At 38.0% G+C, this 18,529-nt stretch overlaps 1 protein-coding gene across 3 annotated transcripts in view; it reads left to right on the plus strand.

The window, feature by feature from the left end:
* The window catches only part of casd1 (CAS1 domain containing 1), a 95,115-nt gene that overhangs the window by 48,325 nt on the left and 28,261 nt on the right, over positions 1-18,529 (plus strand). For all 3 annotated transcript variants that reach the window (XM_052015829.1, XM_052015831.1, XM_052015830.1), the window contains 8 exons: positions 6,137-6,181; positions 8,083-8,145; positions 13,905-13,949; positions 14,042-14,165; positions 14,242-14,456; positions 16,320-16,736; positions 17,482-17,571; positions 17,739-17,858. In XM_052015829.1, the coding sequence (XP_051871789.1) occupies positions 6,137-6,181; positions 8,083-8,145; positions 13,905-13,949; positions 14,042-14,165; positions 14,242-14,456; positions 16,320-16,736; positions 17,482-17,571; positions 17,739-17,858 (1,119 nt within the window). The remainder of the gene's footprint in view (positions 1-6,136; positions 6,182-8,082; positions 8,146-13,904; positions 13,950-14,041; positions 14,166-14,241; positions 14,457-16,319; positions 16,737-17,481; positions 17,572-17,738; positions 17,859-18,529) is intronic.

Consider the following 18,529-nt stretch of genomic DNA (forward strand, 5'->3'; position numbering starts at 1 on the left):
AGTATACTGAGGGAGGCCAGGAAGGAGATTGCTGGGGCCTTGACAGAAGGTCTTTAGCCATGGCAAGGTCCCAGAAAATTGGAGAACAGCCAATGTTGTTCCTTCGTTTAAGAAGGGCAACAGGGATAATCCAAGAATCTTTAGGCCAGTGAGCCTTGCACTGGTGTTCAGGAAATTATGAGAGAAGATTATTAGCAACAAGATTTACTTGTGTTTGGAATAGCATGGACTTAATAAATAGGGACAGCCAGCATGGCTTTGTGTGGGGGAGGACCTGTCTCACAAATATGATTTGAGAATTTTGAGGAAGTGATGAAGATGGTTGAGGATGGGAGGGCAGTGAATGTGGTCTACATGGACTTCAATAAAGTATTTGACAAAGTCCCTTGTGGTAGGCTGGCCCAGAAGATTAAGTCACATGGGATCCACTGTGATTTGATATTTTGGATACAAAATACAGAGAGTAGTGATAGAGGGTTGTTGGTGGTCAGTGGTGTTCCGCAAGGATCAGTGCAGGGATCTGTTGTTTGTAGTGCGTATAAATGATTGAGATGAAAATGTAGGTGGTCAGATTAGTAAGTTTTCAGACAACATGTAAATTGGTGGAATTGTGGGTAGTGAAGAAGATTGTCAAAGGATACAACAGGATATGGATCAGTTGGAAATTTGGGCAGAGAAATGGCAGATGGAGTTTAATCTGAACAAGTGTGAGGTGATGCACTTTGGGAGATCAGATCTAAGAGAAAAGTATACAGTATATGGCAGGAACCTTAGGAGCATTAATGTGCAGAGGGATCTTGGGGTATAAGGCCATAGCTCCCTGAAAGTGGCAACATAAATAGATAGGGTGGTAAAGGTGTATGACATTCTTGCCTTCATCAGTGGGAACATTGAACATAAAAGTTGGCAAGTCATGTTGTAGTTGTATAAGACTTTAGTTAGACCACATTTAGCGTATTGTTGTGCAGTTCTTGTTGCCACACTCTAGGATGTGGAGGCTTTGGAGTTAGTGCAGAAGAGATTCACCAGGATGTTGCCTGGTTTGGAGTGAATTAACTATAAGGACAAGCTGGACAAACTAGGATTGTTAACTTTGGAGCATTGGAGGCTGAGAGGCGACCTGATAGAAGAATATAAAATTGAGAGGAATAGACAGGGTAGATGGTCATTTTCCTTTTTCCGAGAGTGGAAATATCAAATACTAGAAAGCATAGGCTTAAAGTGAGATGGGGACAGTTAAAAGGAGATGTGCGAGGCAAGTTTTGTTTTACTCAGAATGGTAGGTGCCTGGAACATGCTGCTAGGGGAGGTGGTAGAAGCTAATATAATAGCAATGTTTAAGAGGCATTTAGATAGACACCTGAACAGGCAGGGAATTGAGGGATATGGGCCATGTGCAGGCAGATGGGATTAGTTTAGATTGGCATCATGTTCAGTGCAGATGTGGGGGCCAAAGGGCTCGTTCCTGTGCTGTACTGTTCTGTTTGAATAGATGAATTTCTGTTGTCATTTCAGTATTTTATCATTATGATCTCATTCAATTGTACATTGAATGTACAAAGTCCAGTATATTCACTTTAAATCCTGAACTTTGGAAACTTTAAATCACAAGATATTTATAAGCTTTCTTTGTTTAAATAGCTTTCTCTCTAGATGTTCCCCAAGCAGCTGGTAATTGTTACTTTGTCATCATTATTATCCTTGTATTAATGTAAAATCTCTTTGACATGAAACATCTGAAACACCTCCACATAAACTATTTTTAGTGTGGAATTTTATCAGCAAGCAATCCAGCCAGTCTGCATTAGCAACACCTCACAAATAGCAGTGGTGTTTATGACAAACAAGTCATCCATTTCTCAGGTTGCTGAATGGAAAAGGGGCATTTTAAGAATTAATTAAATGAAATTTTGGCTGCTTTTAATTCCACGATTGCAATCATCTTTTCAATTGCTGATGTGAGAACCTTTCTTAAATATAAATGAAAATAAAAAAAATATGCAGATCTAGAAATCTGAAATAACAGAAATTGCTGGAAATACTCAGCAGTTCAGGCAACATCTGTGGAAAGACAACTGATAATTTGTCAGAATCAGGAAGGATAGCAAACAAGTTAGTTATAAGTTGCACAAAAGGTGTGGGAGAGATGGATAGGACAAAGGTAATGTCTCTGATAGGGAGAGGCCACGATGGTGTGGTGATAAGTTGTTGATGAAGCCATTTGGTTGTTACATTAATGAGTGCAGTTATAGAGAAAACAAATAAAGGGACATGTAAAATTAAGAAATACAGATAAAAGCTGTGGGAAATGCTGAGCGGATGAGGCAGTGACTGCTCATTAATCTATCAACCAGGTGGCTGCTTTACAGATTATCACCTGGGCAACTCTGGTCTTGCCCTATTAATGATACTCCTTTTATTGTACTTGAACCACTCCACCCTCTCTGCAATATTTTCTCTTTCCCAGTTCTGATAAAGGGTCTTTATCCCTATTAAGTTTAACTCATTGATCTTTCTAAAAGATCTTATAGACACTTGCTTTGTTTATTCTCTGCTCTCGTGGATGTTTTGCTTCAGAACAGAAGAGTTAGGAGCAAGATGAGTAGGCCATCTGGCCCTTCAAGTCTGCTCTGCCATTCGTCAGAATAAGGTAGAAAAATCAGCCCCGAATGGCATTTGTCTTTGTCATCTCATCCCTTAATATTCAAAAATCTTTTAATCTGTTTTGAATGACATCATTGACTGAACTCTACAGCTATCTGGGGTAGAGAATTCCAAAGATTCAACGTCCTCTGTGTGAGGGAAAAAATCTCCCCTCATCGTAGTCCTATAGGTTCTACCCATAATTCTGTGACACTGACCCCCTAATTCTAGACTCCTTGGCCAGGGCAAGCATCCTCCCAACAAGTGCCCAATTGAACCCTCTAAGAATTTTGTAAGTTTCAATGAAATCGCCTTTAGTTCTTCTAAATTCTAGAAAATTTGGGTGGAGTCTACTCAATCACTCTTCATTCAACAAACCCACCTTCCCAGGAACCAAGATTGTGAATCTTTGCTATGCTCCCATTTTGGCTAATGTATCGAATTTTAGGAAAGGAATCCAAAACCTGTTCATCCTCCAGTCTCACCAAGGCCTTGTACAGTGGTAGTAATTATAGTTTAATATAAGTTACATTCATTCATATGAATTCAGAGCAGGATAAACCATGCAGCCCTTAAAGCCTGCTCCACCGTTTAATAATCGGATCTGATAGTGCCCTCAACTCTGCTTTCCTGTCTACTGATATCTCTTCAGCCTTTGCTTGTTAAGAATCTATCGACCTCTGCTTTAAGAATATTAAAGAAACTCTGCTTCCACTGACCTTTGAGAAAGAGTTCCAAAGCCTTGAGATCCTCTTGGAGGAAAAAAATTGCCTTATTTCTATCTTAAACATGTGACCCCTTCACTTTAAGCAGTGATCCCTAACTCTAGATTCGCTCACGAAGAAATATCATATCCACATCTTCTCTGTTAAGATCCTTTAGGACCTTATGTTTCACTCAAGTCCCTCTCAATCTTCTAAAGTCCAGTGAACACCAGCCTAGGCTATCCAATCTTTCTCCATAAGACAATCCACCCTTTCCATGTATTGGTCCAGTAAATCTCTGAACTGCTTCCAGTGCATTAATATTGTTCCTTAAATAAGGAAATCTGTTCTGTCCACAGACTTCTGGATGTGGTCTTGCCTGTCGCAGAACTCCCTAGTTTAATGTCCAATTTACTAACAAATTAACAATAACATTCTGTTAGATCTTAGATCTGTTAGACCTGCATATTAGCCTTGTGCGAATCAAGCAGTAGGAATCTAGACCCCTTTGCATCTTGGATCTCTGCATTCTCACCATTTAGAAAATATGGTTTTGTTTTTCCTATCAACACACACAATTTCATATTTACCCCATTAAACTCCATTTGCCAGATTTTGGCCCAGTTGCTTAACCACCATGTTCTTAAAATCCTCTTGTTCTTTTCAGAATATTACAGAAAATATCCATTTTGAGTTGAGAGCAAATTAGCAACCATATCTTTGATGCCTTTATTCATTTGTGTAAATCGTAAAAAGTTGAAGCCCCAGCACTATTTCCTGTGTTTCATGACTCTCACCAACCAGATGAAATGCCCATTTGTGCATGTTTTCTGATTCCTATTAGCCAGTCAATTCTCTGTCCATGACAATCTGGAAAACTAAGTACGTAACATTTAGTGTCCACAGTACGTGTACTTCAAAAGGTTCCATTTCTTTTTCACATCAACTTTACCTTGGAAAAATTGAAGTACCCTGATGTAACTTTAATAATAACTCCTGACATTTTCTCTGTGGCGGCTATTAAGCTAAACTAGCCTGTTTGTTTTCTTTTCTGCTTCCCTCCATGATTGAATAAAGGAGTTGGATATACTATTTTCCAATATAATGAATCTTCCCTGAATCTGTGTTATTATTAAGTTATGTGTTAAACCTTTTGTTTGTGCTTAAAATGGTTTGTGAAAATTAATATAGGATGAATTAATCTTTTATACTCTCAGCATTTTCTGCTTTTAGTTAGTTTTTTCTTCTTGGCTTACCTTGTTGTGTTGTCACTTTCTCTCCAAATTACTTTCTTCAAAGATTTTTTTCTTTGCGCTGAATTTGCTGTTATAGATTTCAGAGTGAAAAGAAATTTTGATAATATATAGCAAAGCAAAAATCTTGGAATTTTTGTGAATTAGTTTCTGAACACAACTTTGGTTCTGAGGGAATTTTGAAGTAATCAATTTCCCCAGCAAGCAAAAGCTAAGTATGCTGGAGACCTGAGTTTAGTAGGGTCAGTTCAGGGTTGGGGGTTCCAAATGGGAGCATATCAACTTTGGTTGTTTAAATAACATGTTGTACATTTATTTAGCAAATTGTTCTTCATTGATTTATCTAGCAAATTGTTCTTTATTATTGGATCAGTCTGGTATTCCCTGTTTGAACACCATCACAAAGCTTGCAGTTGTTCAGATTATCCACCTCGGGATAACCAGAAATGGGCATTGCATGTGGTCTTGCCAGTAACATACAAAGCCTTAGAGCAGAAAGTAAAAGAAATAAATCCAGGGAAACGTAGCTGATTTGCCATGTTCCTTTCTTGTAAGAGTAAAAGATAAGGTAGAAACATGAATTTTAAATAAAATTTTGTTCCCTGGCTGCAGCTTAAAATAATCATTAATTGTGGCCTTGAGTTGTTCACCTTTTAGAATTTTGCTGCACTTGTTGTGTATGTTGCTCCTCGTATTAAAATCAGTGCTCAAACATTACAGAAATGTGACACGTATTTGGTCTTCATTCTAGATGGGTATTTTGTTCTTATTAAGATACAACTTTTCTGTGTCATGGAGTGTTAGGCACAGTCTAACAGTATCATTGTCCAAGTCAGATGGTATTCAGCCCCATCGTGAAACACATGGATAAAATATAGGCAGACGTTGCAGTGAAATATCGAGAGCCTGCTAAGAATATTTATCTCTCTACCAGCAACACTTTGGGATTCTTCTGTGTGTGTGGGGGTGGGGGGGGGGGTGCAGGATAATAGAAGAAAAAGTTCTGCCATATTTCCTTACGTTCCAGGTGACTCTGCTTCAAAATTATTTCACACTTTATTATGTCACAATCTGCAGAATATATGATGTTATAGGAATATTGAAGAGAATGGTAATGCGCAAAAATGTAGTTGTGATTCAGCTTTAATATGTAGCTTGCTAAGCTAAACACTACAAATTCAGAATTGACTATATAATTCTATCCACAATTGAATCTGCTGCAATGTCATTACTTTTCGAAATAAAAAGTTCAAAATTCTTTGTATGCTGTTGACAAGCTGTCTTCAACTTCAATTCAGTACTGATATCACCAAATGAAAAACAAGACCTTGCCCATTATGCAGTAGCTGTAAACATATCTTTTGAATGAGAGTTGAAGATTGAGCAAGTCTCAGTTTCAGCATCAGAAATGGGGGAAGAAAAAATTTCCCAGTGGATGTAGAATCAGGAGTTTTAAGGGCTTTGAAATTGGTTGTTAAAAGATTGCAGTTCATGTGAGTATTGCTTAAGTTTTTATTACTTATTTTGTTTTCACAGCATGAAAATATTTCCTTTGAAGACAGAAGTAGTTCATTGAAAGTTGTAAGTCCCAGTATTGCTTCTATGTTTTAGTGCTGTAGTTACATGAAATCTGGTGAGTGTGTTGGCCATTTTATAAAGTCAGCAATAATCTTGTTGCTGTAATTCCTACACCACCACCTTCCTCCTCCTCTTCTCCCCCCCCCCCCCCCCCCCCCCCCAGCAACCCCTATGAGCTTGTATTCTTTTTGAATTTTTAGGCTGTTTCCCTACATCCCCTCTCCCCATATCCCCACCCCCGAATCCCACCCAACGGGCTTGCCTGTGAAATCTATCTCTTGCTGTCTTAACCTTATTCCCAGTGAACTGCTGATCACCCAATTTCCTTTCCTGCTCTTTGTAGCTCCTCTCTTTTCTTGGGTACTGTCCCCCAACCCTTTGAATGAGCTATCATCACCGCCTCCATTCAAAAAGAACATTTAGTGTCTATTCTTGCAAACTATTGCCCCTTTCTAAACTCAGATTCTTGAAGTATCCCAAATTTTTTCCCTTCTTTCTTGAGGCTCGTGGTTTGAATCCCTCCTAAATTCCCTCACTAGCCACCACACTGAGAAAGCTGTCAAAATCATCTTCAGCTGTGGTCATGAATCTATCCATGAACAATCACTGTATCCTTCTCCTGATACCTTTCCACTTTTGTCAAGAAAAGTGGAATTGCATTCTCATCCATCCATCCACCCAATTGTAGCCAGTGAATAACCTGCAATGGGCTCTCTACCTGCTTCCACAAAATTGACTCATGTTTCCCATGGAACGATGATAAGTCACCTCTTATTTCTCATCTCTATGCTTCCCCTTTGCAGCATTTTCCATATGTGCACTGATAGCACTCCATTTTGCCATGAGCTTTCTCGATCCAACCTCTATTGTAAACTGTTAGACTCCTTGCCTAACTTTACAGCATTAAATGAGTAGAAGTTTCTCCCAAATAAATATTAGCCTTCACAAAACTACGTATATTCCCTAGCTAGTAAATCCATCTTTCTCCCTGTTACCTGTCTGAAACTGAACTAGACTTTATCATATCTGACAATCAAATGAGCTTAAGGGCTGCACATCTGCACTATCACTAATCTACCTATTTTCACCTCCATTATATTGTCCAGTTCTTCCCCTGCTGCAGTTCAGTTGCTGCTGCACTTGTATCTTTGCCTGCATTATCTCTGGGCTTGACTTTTCTAATGCATAGAAGGCAGGCCTTGTTCTACTCTCTCCCCTTAAGGTCATCTACAACACTGCTGCCCATATCATGACACACACTATATCCCACTCACCCATCATCCCTATGTTTGATGGCCTACAATAGCTTCTGTTTAAGCAATATTTTTAAAATGTTATTCTGTCTTTGTGTGAGTCGTTATCAGGTTATATTAATGCTTCTTTGAAGTTTCTTGAGCTGTTTTGTCAACATTTAAGTTGCTTTTGAAATGCAAGTTATTATTGAACCATTATGTGCAAATATAGTTATTATGCCTCTGTGTGCTCTGAAGATGCAATGCAAGGCCTCCTTGACTCCACATAATGGCTGTGAGTAAATATTCAGCTGGACAGAATGGCAAGATATTGGATAGATCTGTTTCCTGTACTAAAAAAGCTTATTATTGCTATGCTATGAGGGCTACAGCTGATCTCATTGTTCCAAACTTGGGAGAGTCAAGGAACATTTGTGTCCTTGCTCCTGATATTTCTAGTGATATCACTGTAAAATGTATATGAATCAAGGGCAAGCACAGAATTTGAATGTAATGCCATCCGTGCTTTGCAGTTTTTGTCTTTATTGATGATTTGGCTTAATCTTTTTAAGCTGCATCTTTGCCTCTACTTTCACGGCCTTGCTACTTACCCCAAAATATTGAAGGATAGAACCTGTTTTGCTTAGTGTTTGCTTTTTTTTCCCAATATAGGACTTCTTGTGGTATCCAGAGGTAAACAACTCCATGAAGGACTGTTTGAAGACCTGGATTGAGGTTTGTTTTAAAAATGCTCAATACTATTTATTATTTTATGTATTGAAAAAAATGAGATAATCTACAAGGGCAAATATGATCAAGATTATTATGATAAGTATGCAAACATTTTCAAGAGATGAGTACTACATGTTAAGTGAATAGCTAGTCTCAGTTTTAGGCATTACCTATCTGCTGCAGTAAATGTACCAGTGGCAGACATCTGAAGATTCTGGTTTTCCATAACTCATGAATTACATTACTAATTTAACATATTGATAGTCACCTTTCTTTGTTCTTTCATCTCTCCATTTCCTGGGCTTCTGCCATCTATCCCAATGCAGTAATGGCAACTTCCCAGCGTTGCATAATTGCCTCTGATGTGTCTAGTCTTTAATATTCTTCCTGTTCACTCACTAAATGCCACATCTCAATTACAAATGCTCTCATTTTCCTTGACTGTGCCCATTTTAATCGCATGTTACTGTACAATCCATCAGGCACACAGACTTCCAATATTGAAAAGGTAACGGCAATTCTTTTGATAGTGGAGATCTATTTATCTCTGAGTCATGGGTTTTCCCAGATGTCTGTTTAAGCAAAACCCTGTGATTGGCTACCTTTTTTTAAACCTTGAACTTGCAGTCCTATATCCTGTTATTAATGTAAATGTTATAGTGTTACATGCTTCTTCCCCTTCTATTAATCAAAGAGATTGGGAGATTTTCTGCCCCCCCCCCCCCCCTTTTTATTCCTCTGACTCTATTATTGTTTGCTGCACTTTAATACCATTTCCTGGAATAAGGCTACAACAAAGTCGTCCACTTCCTATTGGGTATATGCCCATTTATTTAATGCTCCAATCTTTTCGTGTACAGGAAAGGTTTATAAATTCTGTGCCACTGGCAATTCTGAAATATCTTTAAAAAAATTTTGTTGTGCGCATATTTTTCCCTTGCTAATCCATTTGGTCTTGGCCTATCAGAGGTGTTCCCTTTCTGCTGCCTATCCCCCACTACCATCTCCACTACAGAAAACTAACTTGTTGTTCGCTCCCAGTTCTGATGAAGGGTCTGGAACCTGAAACTTTAACTGTTTCTCTTTCCATGGATGCTGCCCAATCTGCTGAGTGTTTCCAGCATTTTCTGTTTTTAATACATGCTTGCATAAAGTTTTTTGCATTGAGCATAAACACTGATCTGGAATATTATTATGGCCCTGAAGTACAAGTTCTGATGAAAGGCTTTTGACCTGAAAAATCTGTTTTCTCTTCACGGATATTGTCTGACCTGTTGAGTATTTCTATTTTTTTTATATTTCGGATTTCCAGCATCCTACAATATTTTCTTATTGGTTCAGAGTGCAACATAGTGTTTAGCACAAATTGTGTAAATTAGAAAATAACCTGTAGCGTTAAAAAGATGTTCATTTCTAGCACCCTACAAATGGCACCCTCTGTCACTGTAGCAATGCTTTTGGATTCCCTGCCTGAACATTGTGGATGACCCCTCGCACTTTTTTCACCTAAACATTGAGAATCACAAAGCCATTATTTTTGCAGTTTCTCATCATGTTACATGGGTGCTGTTGACATAGTCTGGCTCCGCAGCAACTCAGAAGCAGATTTACTCAACTCTTTTCTCCAAAGGTGCACATCAAATTACACATCCAAATCTATTATTAACAATGCTCGTTTCTTATCTTTGATTTTGCCCCCGTCGTTCACCATTCTTGTAAAAATAAGTTATTTCATTTACTAATGCTCTGAAGATCTAATTTCCTGAACCTTTCCCATCTCGTCCTATATGTTATTACATATTTCTTCAGAGGTCTTCAATGAATTTTCAGTGTGGCTCTTATGGTTTCCCACTTTGAATTTAAATATTCTCAAAACTGTTGCTTTCGGTTATTAAGTAGCTTCTCCTGATCATCTAAAACCAGGATTGGATGAATAGTAAATGTTGCCCTGGGATTTAACTATTTCTCTGATTTATGTTGTGTCTCTTTAAATAACACATTAATATGCTGTTTATATTGCAGCTGGCTGATAGAAAATCCTGAAAGGACTCAACCTGAATCAAGTTCAAATTTCATTACCTTAGAACTGTAGATATATTTGGTTTTGACCTCATGCTAATGTACCTCTCTATATTATTTGTACTTCTCTATATTCTTTCAATGAAGGACTAACATGATATTATCATCTGTATGATAATAAAAGACCATAGACTAAGACACATAATAACTCTAAGGATATGAATTTTTTTGAGAATGTTAACAAGGAGTGTCGATGAGAGCAATTCATTTGATGTAGCTTGCGTGAAGTACTTAACAAAGTCCTAGATGGCAGATTGATCAGGAAAGCAAAAACACATAGGTTTCAAGGGAAAGTCGCAAGTTGGATTTAAAAATTGGCTCAGTGGTAAAAAGCAAATGATAATGGTTAACGTGAGATTTATTGATTGGAGGGCTCCAGTGGAGAGTTGCAGGGCTCAGAACAGGGCGGATGGGACTTCCTAGTGCGCTCTTCCATACCCGACCAAATCGTCTCCATCTTATGGCCCGTTCCCCTGCAACCACAGGAGAAGCAACACTTGTCCTTTGATCTCTTTCCCTTCCCAACATTCAAAGACCCAAGAACACAAGATAATAGGAGCAGGAGTTCCTATCAAGCCTGCCCCACCATTCAATATGCCAGATTCGGATCAGTTTATTGTCACATACACTAAATGTCAGTGAAATTTCTTGATTGATGGTATACATGGTAATAATAAATACAACAATAAATACAGCAAGTGCAAAACAACGGAATGGTACAAAGTAGAGCAGCGCAAACTGAAATCATCAGTGAACTTGAACATCAAGTTGGCGCTGTATTTGGCCACACAGTCATGGGTATATGGGAGTAGAGCAGGGGATTGAGCACACAACCCTGGGAGCACCAGTGTTGAGGGTCAGGGTGGTTGAAATGTTATGACCAATTTTAACCGAATGAGGTCTGCTGGTCAGAAAGTCTAGAAGCCAGTTACAGATGGGGTCCCCCAAAGGCCAAGAGTTTAAAGATGAGCTTATTAGAAATTAAGGCATTGATTACAGCTCAGCCTTCAATGAATAACATCTTAACATATGTATTCTTATTGTTGAGGTGATCTGGAGCTGAATGTAGTGCAAGGGAAATGGCGTCCTCCATAGACCTTATGCAAGTTGCATGGAGTCTAGATTGTCTAGGATGCTGCTGCTGCTGATGTGGGCCATTACCAGTCTCTCAAAACCCTTCATTATGGTCGGTTAGAACTACTGGTCAGTAATCATTGAGACATGACACTTTACTTTTCTCAGGAACTGGAATGATGGAGATTTCCTAAAAGCAGATGGGGACAATATAAGTGAGAGGTTGAAGATGTCAGCGAAGATGGTGGCCATTTGATTGACACACGATTTCGGAACCCGTCCAAGTACTCCACCTGGTCCAGCTGCTTTCTGAGGGTTTAGGGGACGTTGAGGGGATGTGCCTTAATGAACTTTGTTTGCCTGCTCAAAACAGGCGTAAAGGCATTGAGCTCATCCGGTAGAGATACATCCTTGCCAGAAATCTTAGCTGACCTACCCCAGGCCTCAATTCCTCCCCCGTTTCAGATCCCCATAGCTCCCAATTGCTGACCTTTCAAAAATACATCCATCTCCACTTTAAATCTAGCCTCTAATTTTCTGGGGTAGAGAATTCCAGAAATTCTTGGCTTCTACCTTGTCATGGCCCCTTAGGGTCTTGTTTGTTTCTGTAAGATCTCCCCTTGTTCTCCTAAACTCCAGAGAATCCAGATCCAACTTGTTTAGCCTTTCGTGGAAGGACGATCCCCCTCATCTCACGAATTAGCCTGGTGAATATCCTTTGGACAGACTCTAATGCTACTGTATCCCTTCTTAGATAAGGGGACCTAAACTGCTCAGTATTCCAGGTATGGCCTCATCAAAACCCTGTACAAGTGTAACAAAACTTTCCCTATTTCTAAACTCCAACACCTTTGCAATAAAACAGTATGCCATTTCCTCTCTTTATTACCTGCTGTACTTGGCTGCTAACATTTTGTGATATCAAGAAGTCCTTTCAGGTGAAGCAGCATTTCACTTGCGCTTCTTCCAATCTAATTCTCCCTCTCACACTGGAAAACTAACTGGTATTTCTCTCCTTCCCTGTTCTGATATGAAGGGTGCCATACCTAAAGCATTAACTTAATGTTGTCTGACCTGATGAGTGCTTTTGGGATTTTCTGTTTTTGTTTCAGAACTGGGTCCCTTGCATTCTCTGGTCAATACTTAAAGCCAAATGTATGGGCCGTGAATAAGAAGTTTGTCTTTGATATCAAGACTAGCAAAGTGAAAATGGTCCTGACAAGGTGGATGTGGAGAGGATGTTTTCTCTTGTGGGAAACCTAGAATTAGGCGGTCACTGTTTAAGAATAAACTCAGATGAGGGTAAACATTTTCTCTGTGGGTTGAGAACCTTTGGAGTTCTCCTTCCTCAAAGACCAGTGGAAGCAGACTCTGAATATTTTTAAAATGGAAAGATTCTTGATAAGTAAGGGGGCGGGCTAGAATGCAGAGTTAAGATTGTAGTTGCATCTGATTGAATGGCAGAGCAGATTTAAGGGGCTGAGTTGCTTGTTTCTCCTAATTTGTATGCAAAATAGACTGAAGAAGCTGCTATATTTTGCAGCAATTTTTACATTGTACAAACCACAATGAACAAACGTGCAAAAAATTGATTCTTTAAATGCAAAAGACATGATTAAGAAATTAATAAGACAATAATTGCCTAAATTCACTTAAAAAAAAATTCATTGTTGGCTTTAAGTTGTACAATCTGCCGCTTGATTTCAAAGAATTTACCTTCTGTATATTCTTTCCAGATATTGTTTTCGGTGAGAATATGTTATCTAACTTAAGACTGGATTTAAGGCAAAGTATTTCAATTTAAACAGAATTTTAAAAGTACTTATGCTGATTTATAAATAAGGGCATTGTTTTAAAAGATATCTCGTCGATTAAAGCATGGAAGTTCTTAGTTTGAATAATTTTATCCTTTCACAGGCTGTGGACAGGGTGGATTTTATTTCTAAGATAGCAACCAATACTGACATTCTGTAAGCTCTAATAATATCTAAGTGATTATAGAAAGTAACATGAATTAAATCAGTACAGTGATGGTACATATATAATAATGAAGGTATGATGTCATGCATAATATTGTTTCTTTAGTATTGCAGCAATGTTATAGATTCTTTCCGTGTTGTGAGAGTAAACCCAGCAGGAACTTGTGTGATTTGACCATATAGAAAATAAGAAGTTAATAATCAATATCAAAATAATTCTTCTATAACGTCTGTAATAAAAACATGATGAGATCTTAGTTGTTTGCTTATTCAAATATTGGTATTAAATGAAATTGGTCTTCAATTATCTGAAGAATGTAAAAGTTTAAATTCCGAAACATTGATTCAGTGGGACTTAAAGTAGCAGGATCCAGCATTATTGCAGTTTATTAAATAAATGTTTAAAATATTTGTGTGTATTTACTTGTGTGTTTTTTCTTGAATTCTAGAGTGAACTTCTGAAGTGGATCTTAATTGTATTTCCTTTCTTGTAATCTTGTTTTCTTGTAAAGTAATAAACCAAAACCTGCTTTGATGTTGTAATCTCATGCTAATTTTATGTCTTACATTAATGTCTGCTTATGTGACCTTGTATGCTAGTAGGAATGTAATTCTTGTTTGTCCTTGCAGGGCACCCAGCAGAAGCCCCATGTTATTGTGGTGGGAGCTGCTACGGTAATCTTTCATTAAATTGGATTGCAGAATATTTTTCAGGTTTTCTCATTAGCATTACACTGCAAACATGTTTGTTGTTTGTTTGCTTACAGTGGTCAATTAAAATTCAAAATGGGAGTATGGAAGCTCTCACACAGTATAAAATCAACCTTACATCAATCACACCTCTTCTGGAGAAGCTAGCAGAAACTAATGACATTTATTGGATTCTACAAGGTAAGCCTGTCTTTATCATTTCTTTATTATAAATGTATACTTTGTTATTGTGACTTATGTTTCTTTATTTTTTTAGAGCCAGTATATGAAGATTTGCTGAGTGAGAATAGAAAAATGATCACTAATCAGAGGATTGGCTTGTACAACAATGCAGCTTTGAGTATTTTGAACAGCAGCACCAGAAATATGGCAGCCAAAGTCAAGATTCTCCGGGCTTCCAAATTGGTTGCAGAAGAAACCATGGCAGGATCTTTGGATGGCTTGCATTTACCCGAAACCACTAGAGACATTGTAGGTATCCTGTGATAATAGCTGTAGAAGTACTTACGGTTTATTTTTGCAGTTATGTGAAAATGCACTATATATTTCCATGTAATTATTCCTGTTAAGATTCATCCTATTAGAATGGTAATCTAATATAGTTAAAAAATGATCATGTTAAAATAATGAATAGAAGAGGTGTCCATTTTGTTCACACGAGTATAGAGAATGCATTGTCCAGCTGTCCCAATCTGTAACTAATATTACTGGATAAATGCAGGTGCAGCTGCAACAGACCAAGCGTTCAACAGTTTAGATTTCTTATGCTGCAGTAGATATTTAATTTTTTACAAGCAAGAGAAATTATGGGACACTGCCAAAATGTCATTCTCTGTTGAAATGCAAGTGGTAGTCAAATCAAACAGAGAAGCAGTTGATGAGCAAATCTACTTGGTATTACATCTGTTACTCATCAGTCAAAAAAGCATGGGATGAGGTCTCCTTCATTGCTCTGGTTGGTATCCATTTCACTCAATGCTTTCAGTCTCTGTGCAAGATCGTAGCGGTGGCATGCCAGTTCTGCAGGTAATGCAGCTGTCTCACAGCTCTGGCAGTCTGGTTTGATTCTGTGCTGCTGTCATCGTGTAGTTTGTACGTTCTCCCTGTGACCATGTGGGCTTCCGCTTGGGGCAGTTCCTTCCCACATCTTGGTGATCATACGTTACTTGGTTATAGGAAATTACCCTTAATCTCAGTGGCTGGTGGGAAAATCAAGGGAGTTTTAATGGACATATGTGAGACTTGATTACAAGGAAATGAATGATGGAGTGGGATTGATAGGATTGCTCTGAGGGCCGGTGTAGACTTGGGGCTGAATGGCCTTTGTCATAAGCTAATATGAAAATAAAATTTGAAAATTACTCATTTGGTTGTATGTACAAAAGTATTCTGTTCTGGTGGCCCATAGATTGGATCTTATCCAATAAAATTTTATTTTTAATCTCTGGCAGCAATCTTAAAAGGCTTAAGGATATCATTGGAAATCAGTTGGGAGTGATGCACAGTGCATTTGGATTGTGGGTTGGACTGGAGATAAGGGCATCAAATTGATGATTGGTCTCAAATACTTGTTGATTGGGTTGAAGATATAGCTAGCAGATTAGCCTGGAGGCCAGAGAATAGAGTTATTGGCTTCTCATGGCCTACAAGCAGTGCTGATAAAAACACCTCCCTGGTAGGTCTGACAGTTCTTATTATCCTTCAGCTGTTGGGTTTCTTGAACCCTTAGAGCTATTAAATCTACTTGCATTATTAAACTGCATATCAGGTACACTGCTGCTGAGCTCATTAAAGCAAAATTATCAGTGCATTGGGTATGCATTTTAGAATTGTAGTTAAATTTTGCTCCTGGATTTTTCATGTGTAAATAAACTTGATTGTTAAGCAATTAATATGGACTTGCAAAGAACTAAATCAGTTTTAGGCTGCCACAGATTTTGTGTTTGGTGTTTTATTCTGACTGCAGACAGATTTTAGCAGCCTGCCGTATCTTTTCATTTCCGGGCTCATTTAGACAGTACTGAAGGATCTTCCTGTATGTGCTTTTTATTATTGGTACATGAATGACTTCTGATAACTTGAGGAAACCATCTGATAAACCATTAAAAATGTAACACTCCTCAAAAATGTGAACTGTTTGTTGTCCTGATACTTTTTAATATATTGGTGCAATAATGTTTAATGCATGAATTAATATTGTGACATTTTATATGTAGTGATATTGTGTTCATGCGACGTGAAGTGAATAACTATTGTAAATCTTATCTGAATCTGTTTTATCACATTGAAGGATGTTTTGTGAAAAATACCAATTGTTAATTTTTCTTCTTACAGAATGCTATGATTCTCATGAATTCCTACTGCAACAGGATTGTGAAGCCCATTGATGGTTCATGCTGCCTTCCTCGGCCGCCTCTTTCTCTCATTCAGAAATTGACTGGCTGCTTTTTCAGTATTTGCATAATTGGCTGTATAGTTGCGACTTACTTTTGTCATAGTTGGCGGAGAAGTAAACCTAATACTGATGTAGAGAGTGGAGAAGAGAAGAAACCTGCAACAGCTTCACTTTCTAATCCTGAAAAACTATTGTTTTGCCTTTCTAAGTTAGGCCTGATCATGGGCTATTTCTATCTCTGTGACAGAGCTGATTTATTTATGAAAGAACAAAAGTATTACACACATTCAACATTCTTCATTCCATTGGTGTATATTATCGTGCTGGGAGTTTTCTATAATGATAATACAAAAGAGGTACTTTAAGCTATGTATCATTGCATGTTTTCCAGCACTTTACATGTTACAGTATATTTATTGCTTAGAGCAGTATTATTTCACATTAAGAATAAAACTAACTTGTCACTTATTTCAAAACAAATTGGATAATTCACAGCTACGTAAAATGAATGTTGCAGAAAACTCAAATATGTCGAGTTGTATGGGTAAAATCCTGGATACTTGTCCTACTATAGATTTTGTAAAATAATTGATTGGATCCATAATTTAAGCTGTATATTAAGTCAAAGACATCTTGGGTTCTTAATGTATTTTGGACCACTAGGGAGAGAGAGAGAAATTATGTTCAAGCAGTTATTTTTATTCAATAGTTGGCTGTCACCTTTCCCTTGAAGTTGGAAAATCTTAGTGGTATAGTGATGCAGTAAGCTGGTAATATTGGCTTCATATCAGTGAACTCTCATCCAAGCTGGATGTGGAGTAAAGAAAAACTGCATTTGACTGCAGAAAGGATTGCTCTTGTGCAGCCCTGCAAGCAGAAAAGCTACTTTGTAAATGATTTGGATGAGGAAGCGAAAGATTGGAAGGCGGCTGAATCATTAGTAAGCTCTCAACTGACAAACAATGTTATTGGACATCAGCATCTTTGAACTGGAGCAGTTTATGTGCCGGTTAAATGGGGGACGGGGGGTGGGGGGGGGGGTGAATTGATAATTTAAAATGCATGTATATTTATGGCTTGGTTTATTCTTGTTCTTATTAGACCACTATGTTAAACAGAGAACAGACAGACGAATGGAAGGGCTGGATGCAGCTAATAATTCTGATATATCATATATCAGGAGCAAGTACTGTAAGTGTCAATTCTTATGCATACCAGCTACATACTTAGAGTGGAGGCCTTGATTGAAAATTTGTTTATTTGTGCATTAATTAATGTTTTTTGATGCAAGTGTGTAATATTTTGATTTCAGTATTTTTGACATGAAAATTATAATCTATTGCATTTTTTATTTTTAGTTTTTACCTGTGTACATGCATGTTCGCGTTCTAGTGGCAGCATACCTGTTCCAAACAGGTTATGGACACTTTTCTTACTTTTGGAAAAGCGGGGAGTATGGAATCTCTCGAATTTGTCAGGTAATCAGTATAAAATTATACAAAGACTACACATTGTATAAAATGATTAAACTTACTTGTTTTGTTCTGTTAGATCAAAAACTCAAGTCACTTAGAACATAGAACAGTACAGCACAGGAACAGGCCCTTTGGCCCACAATGTCTGTGCCAACCATGATGCCAATTTAAACTGCACATCTGCCTATATATGGTCTATATCTTTCCATTCCCTGCCTGTTCATGTGTCTGTCTAAATGTTGCTATTTTATCTGCTTCCATCACTCCCCTAGCAATGCTTTCCACTGTGTAAAAAAAAAAGACAACTTGCCTCATAAATCTCCTTTAAACTTTCCCCCACTCACCTTAAAGCTTTGCCCTCTAGTATTTTGACATTTCCATCCTGGGGAAAAGACTCTGACTATCTACCCTGTCTATGCCTCTCATTATTTTGTGTACTTTGATCAGATCACCCCTTAGCCCCTGACACTCCAAAGAAAACAATCCAAGTTTGCCCAACCTCTCCTTGTAGCTAATAGTCTCTAATTCAGGCAACATCCTTGTGATCCTCTTCTGCACCTTCTCCAAAGCCTCTACGTCCTTCCTGTAATGCAGCAACCAGAAATGCACACAATACCTCAAATGTGGCTTGAGTAAAGTTTTATACAGCTGCAAGAATATTTGTGAAGGATATT

The sequence above is a fragment of the Pristis pectinata genome, chromosome 5 (genome assembly GCF_009764475.1).
Source record: "Pristis pectinata isolate sPriPec2 chromosome 5, sPriPec2.1.pri, whole genome shotgun sequence".
Classification (NCBI taxonomy): domain Eukaryota; kingdom Metazoa; phylum Chordata; class Chondrichthyes; order Rhinopristiformes; family Pristidae; genus Pristis; species Pristis pectinata.